Genomic DNA, 12,522 nt, shown 5'->3' with positions numbered 1-12,522 from the left:
AGGGAGATATAACTGACGCGGTTCGCCCTACCATATGATTATACATGCTCTGCAGACGGGTACTCCATTTGTATAAAAAATATTCAAAATAGGTTATTGTATATGCAGTAAATGTACATCAGACAAATATTTCTTATACAAATGGAGTACCCGTCTGCAAAGCATGTATAATCATATGGTAGGGCGAACCGCGTCAGTTATATCTCCCTTCTATTCCTTATTCCCTGGCTTATAGTGAGACCTATAAAACTGTTATAAAGCAAATAGTTTAAAATAAAATTAATTTATTTGTCAAAAATTGAAACGGTGGAACCGATTGGGCCCATTTTTTATGGTAATTGAAGGAGTCAACATTCTAATTTTTAATTGTTTACTTTCTAGTTGGCATCACTTGGGATGACGCTCCAATTCTGCAGTACGCTAAACTCAATCAAAACTACAAAATAAGGTAATAATACGGGATGTCCCACAAAATAAGGTAATAATACAGGATGTCCCACAAAGTAAGGTGATATGATACAGGGTGTCCCACAAAAAATGACAGTAGCAAGGCGAATTGAAGGTTGCTTTTGATCTTTGAAATAAATTGCGACATTTATTTGTAAAGCTATAATTTTAGAAGTAAAATTTTCTTGGTAATAATTACTAAATATCCCTAGTTTCTTAGCATTTCCAAAATGTTTTCTGCCTTTTTTGTGCTTTCCGTAATACCGGAGAAATGAAGAATTTCGTTCAGATTTTGAAAATTTTGGTTTAATTAATATTATTGAATACTGAACGATATTATTAATATCTCCTGTGGTATTGACAGCATTTCTATTGGAAATGCCAGGACTAAGGGAAGTTTGTGGTTATTGTTCAAGAATCGAACAAGTGCAAGTGGGTTGACTACTGATTGTCACAAATAAATTAAAATGTCAAAGACGAATTTCAATTCGTCTTGCTTCTGTCATGTTTGGTGGGACACCCTGTAAATTATCAAGCAATAGGTACAGCAATGTGATTTTGAAGTGACGTCATTGGAGTCAAATGTGACAGATTTCCTACCCGTTTTTTAGTGTAGGACATATAATAATATAATTTATTAAAAGAAGCAACTAGAAAAAATGGCAACATTTTGATTTTTTTGAATTATTATTAAATCTTCCCTTTATCCTAAAAATTCCTGACATTTTTTGCCATATTAAGGGATTTAATCAATGGCAAAATTTAAAAAGAAACTTCAAGTCATCATGATGTTTTACTTTTTTCTTGGAATCTAAAATTCCAGCTAGATATTTACCTTTTCAAGATTCACTCAAATCAGAGAATGGAATTTTTTATTAATTTTTGTTTTTCATCACACACTTCTAAACCTCTAAACCTCACTAAGATTTGAAAGAAATGGAGTTCCTGCCGCAAACTCAAATAGTCTAACCCGACATTTTTGCGACCTGGTTGATTACAAACCTAGAATATTTGAGATAAAAGAATTTATAATAATATCAACAAAATCGGGTTGCAAAAATAAATGGACTAAAAAGTGAAATATATCTAAAAATACAATTTAATTGAAACAAGTCTGATTTTAGCTGAAATGCACTGCGTTTGTTGAATTGTAATATAAATCGGAGACTTTATCGAAAATGGTCACAGGAAATTGCAAAATCTCAGTGAGCATTTTATACATAATTCTAACTTGGGAATAACATGAAAACATATGGGTTTCATTTGAATACAGAGCGTCCCATATCATATTAGATAACCTCCAAGCTTTAACGCCAAAATAAGAACATAATACTTGAAAACCCTAGTGTTTTCTGCATGCAAATCTTGACATTAGCAATATACAAGTTTTAGTTTATTAATCATTCTTTCTTTTTAGATTTTCCGATTAGTCCCGTAAATCGCAATTTAAAGCTATAACACGATCCAAGAAGATGTGGGACACCCTGTATGTCACTTACTAACAGCAACTTCTCATTAGATGTTTAACAATAGAAATGTTTTCCTTCTAAATGTAAGCTGTAAACGTAATTTCAAATGACCCTTAATTTATAAACTGACCTGTCCGATTAACAGCTGTTTCCTTAAAAATCTTGATGAATTTGATTTCCATGTTTTTGCTTTTCAGAACTGATTATTTTCATTTGTGGATTCTCGACAAAAGTGACTGGGTTATTTCTTGCCCTTAGGAATAGTGGAGAAATCATCAGAATTAAACACGTTTCAAGCTAGGAAAATTATTTTTCACAATATTAATCATATAGATGAATGGAAGGTCACTTTAGATTACAAATACAATAACTTAAACTTTAGTTATTTATTATAGGTGTAAAGTGAGAGCTGAACCCCCAGCTAATATTGATTGGTTTAAAGGGTCGTCTGTTATACTTTCAGGTAATTTATTGATTTATTGATTTATTGATTTATTCATTTATTCATTTATTAATGTATTCATTTATTTATTCATTAATTCATTCATTTTTCTTTTCATAGTTTCATCTATACATAAATTTCTCTATTAAACTTTAAATTCAATGTTTATTTGCATTTTATAACTTTTTAAACAATCATTATATATGCAATATATATAAATGAAATTTTACTAGATCAAATACAATCTTTTGATTATCAAATGTAAAGAGTTTTATAAGAATTTAATCTTTTGTGAGGAACCCTGCATTTGCAGTAGTGTGCATACCTTTTGTTCTTTCTGCCAATATTCTCTTTGGAAATCGGGTTAGAAAGAATGAAAAACTTTAAATCATAATTCGATTTCTTCATCGTCAGTCTTCAAAATTTCTTTTTAAATTCGTACTTTTCATTATAAAATTTCTTCTCTTTTTCCTTAATTCTTTTCTATCTTGGTTTGCTTTGCATTTTAAATCCTGTATGCGGAGTCCATTAGCGCCTGATCCAAACAGGGATCAGTCATGTGTCTGTTGTCTATTCTGAACCAATAGAAATAGTTTGGCGGTAACATCTATCTTTCTATCTATCTCATTATCCAATCAGAGTTATGAATCCTTCAATCGGCGCTATCAGTAAATGGAAATATTTACTTCTACTAAAACCATAGTGTGAAAATCTTAATTAATAATCAAATTGAACATAATAAGATTTAACGATTTTTACTCAGTCAATGTTTAAATACTTACACGTGCCACTCTATACACGGATAAGTCACTCTCTATAGATTCTGCCTGCTTTTATACAGTCTCATCAATTTTTAAGACAGGGTCGACTTTAAAGTGTCGCAACGCCTTGTGTTTAGATTTTACAGCTCTAACTCACTTGTACTTTTCTGTATTCCTTTACATGTAACTATAGCACTATATAGACCACTTGTTGTAAGCTTTGGTTTCTAAGAAGTAATTGGCAAAATTATCATCGATTTTAGCTTGAGAGCGTGGGACCTTTTAATCACAGTGCTACGGTGGTAGGCGATTATATTAATACATTGAAGACGACTTTCCATTTCAATTTAGATTTATATCAAGCTGTTAAAGAGCATGGATATACATAAACAAATAATTTAAGAGAAGCTGTCAATTAAAAAAGCTTCTCTTTGATTACCTGTAAACTTGTAATCCGAAAAAAGCTTATTAACAATCAAAACTTAAAGAAAAAGTCGTCGTCATTGTATTGATACTATCGCCTACCACTGTATATGTACAGTTCCTGTATAAATGACAAAAATTCCTCCTATTGATAATTCCTTGATCAGTATCAAAATATCTGAAAATTCTATTTAATTCTTTTTCACTACTTTTTACTTTGAATCAGTATCCTTCCTCTCTTGGTCTAAAAGTAAAAAATACAAGGTTTCCTAGAAAATTAATTTGTCTAATCTTTATTTTCTAGTGCTTAGCAAATATAGCATGTTTTCTTAAAGAATTTAAAACTGTTTTGTTTAAGAAAATAAAATGTTTAATATGTTCAGTAGTTTTATGAATTTTATTAAAAGTTTAAACCCAGCTTTGCATACATATATTTTTAATCTCGAGAATTTAACTTGTACCAGGGGGTTTTACCTCAGAAATTAACTCCTTTAATAGCTATCTATCTATCTATCTTTCTATCTATCTATCTATGCATCTATATGTACAGGGTGTCCCATATCATATTAGATCGTCAATCGGTCTAAATTACGATTTTCGGGACAAATCAGAAAATTTAAGAAGAATGAATCATTTTGAAAATTTAAATAAGGCTAATATAAGAATTTTATTGTGGAAAATGCGAGGTTTTTCTAGCATTATGGGTTTATTTTGGCGTTGAAACTTGAAGATAATCTAATATGATATGGGACGCTCTGTATATTCGATCTATCTATCTATCTATCTATCTATCTATCTATCTATCTATCTATCTATCTATCTATCTATCTATCTATCTATCTTTTTTTTTTAAAGAACCGGATCCAACTTGTTGACGTGATTAAAAGATGAATTTAGACTACATACAGCTGCAGTTTCTTTCTACAAAATTTCTGGATGTACACTACAAATCCATTTATGAATGCACATTACAAATATCTTCAATTTCTTTCTACAAAATTTACTAAAGTAGGCAACATATGCAGTTCCTTTCTAATATTTAGATTTGATTTAGAAGTCAAAAAGTCAAAAAAACTAAGTTTTAAGAAGTTGCAACAATTATTTTTATGCTTTATTCCTAACTCAATAAATTTGATAACAAATACTGTTTGATAAACGAAACGAACGAACATGGAACGAACGAACGAAACGAACGAAACGAACAAACATGGAATAGGAAGACGATATTAAACCAATATTTGAACGCAATTGATATTGTTACAACACAAAAAGTTTTACTATAGTAGCTTAAAGGGAGTGTTCGCGAAAAATGAAAGGGGGTGTATGGCTTTATGCAATAAAAAAAGCACTTTTGATCGCTACTAATCTTACTTCTAGCTGTTGCGTCTATAAGGAGAAAATTGTTAAAAACGACTAATACCGAAGAACGTATATATGTCCATACAAATTCAGAAAGATGCAACATACGACTTAGATCGTAAAAAAATCTATTTGATTTCAAACAAATCATTCAGATATTACAACCTATAGTCATCGATTATCTTTCGCCACATTTGTATATAGTTGATTTTTCATAATATGTTTTGATTTTATTTTTTAAAATAATATTTAGCTTACAACTTGTTTTCGAACATTCCTGGAAAATATTAAAATGTCGTCTTCATTACCAAAAATCCTCGAAACAGGAATAAATGTTTTTATAAGTAACTCTCAGATCATAACAATTAAAACATATTATGAAAAATCAACTATATACAAATGTGGCGAAAGATAATTGATGACTGTAGGTTGTAATATCTGAATGATTTGTTTGAAATTAAATAGATTTTTTACGGTCTAAGTCGTATGTTGCATCTTTCTGAATCTGTATGGACGTTCTTCGGTATTTGTCGTTTTTAACAATTTTCTCCTTATAGACGCAACAGCTAGAAGTAAGATTAGTAGCGATCAAAAGCGCTTTTTTATCGCATTAAGCCTATACCCCCTTTCATTTTTCGCGAACACTCCCTTTAAAAGCAATATTGCTGTGTCTCAATGAACATTGGACAATTTAAAATTATAACTTGAGCCTGAAAGTCGTCTTCCTATTCCGTTTTCTGGTTCTCACTGTCAGAAACGAAACCAATTGTATAGTTTCACTGTAAATTCTGTTTTTGGTATTATACAACTTATCTTATCAACTTTCTTCCTAAATTCAGGTTGAAAAAAATCGAAGGAAAATATTTCTCCAGAAATTATAATCCAGGTTTGATAAAACATTCCTTCAAAAACATCTCTTAAACCAACAATGCACTTGAAGATTTCTTGATTATAAAATCCAAATTTTCCAGCAAATATATCTGGAGTCGACATGTCTCCAATTTCTGCAGTTTTCTTAGATATTCTTTAGGAAAATATTCAGCTTACCCAGTCTTTACTTCATTGATTTAATCATAGAAATTAAAGAGACTGTTGAAGATAATTCATATGACCCTCCATTTAAAGAGGGTCCAGTCCAGATTGAAACCGGTTCATTTCGTAAAATAGAAACAACGACCAACAATTTCTCCGGTTTTTCTCTCCTGAATAGTATTAAATTCTTACAACCTCCTTCATTGTCTTTGCTGCAAAATTTCGCAAATCACTACCCTCACAAATCTCAATTTTTCAGCTAAATACATAGATATTTCATAAGTCATTCATCAGGAAAATGCAAAGATTCTTAAAACACATTTGTAAACTGACTGAAACTTTGTTCTCGGTTTTTGACAGAAAGAAAGAGTGGAATGAAATCCCCAAGAAATGTTTCATTTTTCTTTCCTTACTCTGTATCGGTGTGACACTAATACATGATTTAATAATACAAGATACAAGAGGTTTAATGTTTAGTATTGACACTAGAGTTGGAGGGATGAAAGAAGGATCATGACCAGGGTCCTATTCAGGATTTTTTCAGGGGGGGTGGGAAGGCTCCACAGCCCCCTGAAAACGCCTCTGGTCATGACTCCTGGGTTTCTTAAAAGACTAATCATATTGTATCTAGGTTCTAGATTTGTGATAGAAAGTGACGGTTTGGTGGTCCAAGGGGTGAGGAAAGATGACGGAGGGGTTTACACCTGTAGAGCCAGGGTACCAGAAACGGGGGAGCTAGAAGAACGAGATATTCAACTTGAGGTAAAACTAGATAAATATCAATTAAAGCCCTTTTCTTGTCCAAACACTCCCACTCCCCTTGGAAAAGGAAGATTTTGAATGATAAAGAAGTTGAGTCTTTGCCACAAACAAAAATTTTCTAATTCCTATATATTTGCCACTTGATGGTGTAAACCTTGTATATTTAAAGCTTAGATTATTTGATCTAACATATCTAACGTTTGAAATATCTACGACATTGGGTTGCTCAAGGTATAGGGATTAGAACAGAGCTTGTGGCAAAGACTCAATTGCTTTGGCAATTCCCCCCCCCCCCCCCCCCCCCCCAGCTTTTCATAAAAATGGCCAAATTCACAGATAAGAAATTCTAGGGGGGGGGAATAAATAATTCATAATACTGGAAAATATCCGCCCCTTTGTGAGTTTTGTCCACATAAGGGTTTTGTGCCTTGGATGACAATTGTTTGGCATTACAAGGTCAAAGAGAGATAAGATCAAATCTATTCCATTCAAAATGCATTTCTATTTACATTTTGTGTATGTTTATATTGAAATCCATATTTCAGATCTATTCAAAAGTATATTTTTAACGTACTTTAACTTCTATACTCTTAAAGTGTTGTTATGTAAAGACATCAGTATCTTTTAAAGTTTTACTCGTCAAAAGTGAAAAGGGTTATAGGTTATGATCATGTTTTGTAAAGAGTGGAATTTTCGATTCACAACGGTACCCTTATACCTTGGTCTAATCATAAATGAAGGAGATATCCAATTTTTTCAATTAATTATTTAAATTTGTGATTTCTCTGTAAAAGTTGTTTGCAGATTTGGCAACTTGAGCTTAGCCAAACTTAACTGGGCCAACATAGGATAAAGGGGCGTTTGTCAGGTCTGTAAAAGCTGGGTCAGTACACTCTGCCATTTGGCAGGCCAGTACAAGGTGGTTCAGTACACGATGCCATCTGACAGGCAGGTACAAGCTGGGTCAGTACACGCTGCCATCTACCAGGCCGGTACAAGCTGGGTCAGTACATGCTGCCATCTAGCAGGCCGGTACAAGCTGGGTCAGTACATGCTGCCATCTAGCAGGCCGGTACAAGCTGGGTCAGTACATGCTGCCATCTAGCAAGCCGGTACAAGCTGGGTCAGTACATGCTGCCATCTAGCAGGCCAGTACAAGCTGGGCCAGTACATGCTGCCATCTGGAGGGACTGATAATGTGAATTGGTTATGTCATTTTTTAAATAGACGCTGAATTGAAGTTTTTGCTTAGGTTCTTTAAGGGGACCGTTCATTTATTTGGTCAATTTGAGGGTAAACGAAATAGCCTATTAGCTATTCATTAGTCTTACTTTTCAAAGACAAATGTGGCATGAGAAAATGTCGATTTATCCTTCAGAATTCCGGTGCAAAGATATGATACAACTTTGCATTTACACTATTTGATGTTTTTTGTCATAGTCATGTTTTTTATTTTATTTTCAAATATTAAATCAAATTGTAATGTAGTATCTAATAGTTAATTGTAGATATCTTTAAATTCTTTCAAAATAATTTAAAATTGTCTTTTTTTCAAAATTTAACTTATTTCAAACATTTGACAGTTTAATACGTTTCCCCTACTTTCCAAGGAATCCCCATGATTTAGTGAACGGTCCCTTAAATATTTTCGGCATCCTTTATTTACAAAGAAACGAAACACCCAAACATCTTTAATTGTCTTTTTTCATTTCCTATAGCCCCTTCCTCTCCCTGCTGCACCCTAATCATTATCCTTGTTCAAATAACCACTCCTCCCACGATTAAGTACCCCCCCCCCCCCTTTGGGACAATTAAGTAAATGCACACATATTAATTTTGGCAAAAAGAATTGTACCAAACATTATGTTAAATAAGATAATACTAATGTAGCTGTGCAAACATCTCATTTCCTTTACTTTATATTTATAATTTCCTTCAACGCACTGTGTATCATGTTTATGATATCTCTAAACGCATTAGGTTTCAGAAAACATAAATCTTTTTATTCTAGAATTTTCGTTTTTTTAAACACTAAATTTTATAAAGGGTTTTTCCTTTTCTTGAAATACATAGATGATGATAGAAATATGTCTATATACATACAGCCATCTACGACATACTCTTTTAATTATATAAATACTAAACATTGTTTTTAATTTAACTCAATAAAGATTCCTAAGAAACTATAGGGTGTACGTACGTAGAAGTAGTTTCAATTGAAAAAATGAAAAAATGTATGCACAGAACAGACATTAGAATAGAAGAGAAGTAAGGTTATCCCTCGGTATGAATTTGTTCAGTCCCTTTGAGCCTGAAAAGGAGTTCAAAGTAAACAATTCATGTAAATATTCACAAAGTATACGCAGTACATCCCACTAATACTGTATGATTTCGACTTAATTTCACTCTATTCTCTTTGCCTGTATGTATGCCAATTGCCAAGTATAATATAAAAATACTCTGTAGCCCTCTACTCAACAATAAATATTGATAAATTACTCTACCCTTCAGATCAAATATATAATATTTTTTCTAATCATTCTTTCATTCACAATATGCCTGATGCATATATGATACCTACTGTAAACCTTATTCTTTTTTCTCAACCATCTTTATACAGAATCTTATTTTCTAATCCGTATGTCTTTGAACAATGACACTTAAATATTTTTAACTATTTGATTTCACATCTTTTATAGTTTGAAAAGGTCTAAAAAGTAAAATATCAGGTTGAAAATAGCAATTTTGGCAAAAATCAGTTTTTTTATTATGTCTAAGAGATATTTAAAAAGTTGTATTAAGTCAAATCTACATTTTACATATATTTGTGAAGTACAACTTTTAATATCTGATAAATGCCTTTATTAGATTTATAAAACTCCTTTTTTACTCCCCCAAATTGAAAATGCAGTTTTGTTTGGTCATTATGAATATTATCATTGATAAATATATTAATGATAATATTAATATGTAAAATAGTTGTGTAAAGAAAGGGGTAACAGTATTAATATTAATATTAATATCTATATTGTTTAAAGAAAGGAGTAACAGTATTAAAAGTAATATTTATATCTAAAATAATTTATCAAAGAAAGGAGTGATTTATCCGATGATCTAAGTTAAATTACAATTTTAGAATTGAACCGACCGAGCCCGGCATTAACAGATTAAAAAAACACAACTTTTGATCCTCTAGGTTGAGGAACCCCCTGTTTGGGTAGTAGAGCCTGGAGATCAGGTTGGGATAGAACAAGATAAAGCTGTTTTCCAATGTCGAGCAGTTGGATCTCCTCCTCCTAGATACTCATGGGTTGGACCTAATGGAGAAGATGTTACATCCAAGGATGGTAAGTAAAGACGACTTTCGAAAAATCCCCCTTTTTCCACAAAAAATAAATGCACCTCAATACTCATGGGTTGGGCCTATTGGAGAAGATTCTACTGCAAACGATGATCAGTTGAGGTCGCTTTCACAAAAATTTCCCCCGCCCCCTTTCCACAAAAGTAATCTTCCCATTACAGCAAACTTTTCTCAACAAAATTGTTCCGTACTGTGCAGTTGAAACAAGGATTAGACACTACCTGACAGTTTAAACAAGAATTAGAGGTTACCTGACAGTTGAAACAAGGATTAAACACTGCCTGACAGTTGAAACAAGGATTAGACTCTACTGGATAGTTGAAACAATGATTAGAGGCTACCTGACAGTTGAAACAAGGATTAGACGCTAACAGACAGTTGAAACAAGAATTAGAGACTACCTGACAGTTGAAAAAAGTATTCGAGGCTACCTGACAGTTGAAAAAAGGATTAGACGCTAACAGACAGTTGAAACAAGAATTAGAGACTACCTGACAGTTGAAACATAGGATTAGACGCTACAGGACAGTTTAAACAAGGATGAAATGCTACTTGACAGTGGAAACAAGGATTATATGGTACCGTGCAGTAGAAACAAGGACCCGACAGTTTAAAAAAGGATTAGACGCTAACGGACAGTTGAAACAAGAATTAGAGGCTACCTGACAGTTTAAACAAGGATCAAATGCTAATTGACAGTGGAAACAGGGATTATACGCTACAGGACAGTTGAGACAAGAGTTAGACAATACCGGACAATTGAAACAAGGATTAAATGCTACCGGACAGTTGAAACAAGGATTTTATGCTATCGGCCAGTTGAAACAAGGATTAGACACTACCAGGCAGTAGAAACAAGGATTAGACGATGCAGGACAATTGAAACAAGGATTAGATGCTACCGGACAGTTGGAACAAGGATTAGACACTAACGGACAGTTGGAACAAGGATTAGACACTAACGGACAGTTGGAACAAGGATTAGACACTGCCGGACAGTTGGAACAAGAATTAAACACTACCGGACTGTTGGAACAAGGATTAGACAGTAACGGACAGTTGGAACAAGGATTAGACACTAACGGACAGTTGGAACAAGGATTAGACACTGCCGGACAGTTGGAACAAGAATTAAACACTACCGGACTGTTGGAACAAGGATTAGACAGTAACGGACAGTTGGAACAAGGATTAGACACTGCCGGACAGTTGGAACAAGGATTAGACGCTACCGGACAGTTGGAACACGGATAAGACACTACCGGACAGTTGGAACAAGGGTGATTAAGTGGACTTTAAAGTCTTATTGTGTTAGTACAAAATTTTTTACACTCTCCACTTTTCGGTTATATTTAACAAGTTGAAATAAAAAACCGACCTAAAAAGTGTACCTTTTTCTAGTTTTCCAACCCTAGCTAACGCTATGTATCCTAGATTTACATAACTGAATACTAGATGAATGTAGGTATTTATATTGACGGGAAATAGATCTCTCTATATATATGAATATATGTAAGGCTGGATAATACAGGGTATCCCACGAAACATGACGGTTGAGAGACCGTTTAAAGATCGTCCTTAAATTTTGAGATAATTTGCGGCATTCATTCGTCAACCTTACTTTAACATTTTTGAACAATGATAATAAAATAAAATAAAAAATAAAATAAAAAGCAATAATACTTAAATATCTAAAATGTGGCCTGCTTATTGAGCTTTTAAAATAACGGGAGAATTTTTTTTAGATTTCATTTCATTAAATAAAACAAAAATTATCTAAATCTGAACGAAATCTTACTTATTTTTCGGTGATTTTGAAAAAGGAAAAAATGTATATTATACTTGTTGGAAAGGGTAGGACTAGGTGTTTTAAAGGGAGTGTTCGCGAAAAATGAAAGGGGGTATAGGCATACGGCGAAAAATAAGCGCTGTTGATCGCTACTTATCTTACATCTATCTGTTGCGTCGATAAGGAAAAAATAGTTAAAACGACTCATGCAATCCACAACTTGGATCATAAAAAAATCAATTTAGTTTCAAACAAATCATTCAGATATTACTACCTGTAGTCTTCGTTTATTTTTCGCCACATTTGTATATAGTTAAATTTTTCTTAATATTTCTTTTACTTATTTATAAACAATGCACTTAAAACAATGATATTTTTCGCTAGGTGTCTCTGCCACGTGGAATCATTTAGAGCATCAAGAGCAAAGACACCTGGCGGACAAACTAATCGGCGTTTTAAGTGCATAAAACAAATACAAAATATTTTGAAATATCAACGATATGCGAATGCGTCAAAAAATAATCGATGACTATAGGTTGTAATATCTGAATGATTTGTTTTATATTAAATTGATTTTTTTACGATCCGAGTCGTGGATTGCAATTTTCTCAATTAGGGCGGTTGCTACGTTATTACGTAAGATTAGTAGCGATCAAAAGTGCTTTTTTCGCCGTATG

The 12,522-nt window shown here is 32.8% G+C and overlaps 1 protein-coding gene across 1 annotated transcript in view; it reads left to right on the top strand.

The window, feature by feature from the left end:
* Window positions 1-381: 381 nt before the first annotated feature.
* The window catches only part of LOC111711148 (fasciclin-2), a gene marked incomplete at its 5' end in the record, with an annotated part of 30,483 nt that continues 18,342 nt past the window's right edge, over window positions 382-12,522 (top strand). The window contains 4 exons of the mRNA XM_023485417.1: window positions 382-448; window positions 2,312-2,379; window positions 6,565-6,695; window positions 9,892-10,042. Of these exons, the coding sequence (XP_023341185.1) occupies window positions 382-448; window positions 2,312-2,379; window positions 6,565-6,695; window positions 9,892-10,042 (417 nt within the window). The remainder of the gene's footprint in view (window positions 449-2,311; window positions 2,380-6,564; window positions 6,696-9,891; window positions 10,043-12,522) is intronic.

This window comes from Eurytemora carolleeae, unplaced genomic scaffold (assembly GCF_000591075.1).
Source record: "Eurytemora carolleeae unplaced genomic scaffold, Eaff_2.0 scaffold1132, whole genome shotgun sequence".
Lineage (NCBI taxonomy): Eukaryota > Metazoa > Arthropoda > Copepoda > Calanoida > Temoridae > Eurytemora > Eurytemora carolleeae.
The sequence above is the reverse complement of the archived record's forward strand: the minus strand, read 5'-3'. Positions and strand labels throughout refer to the sequence as shown.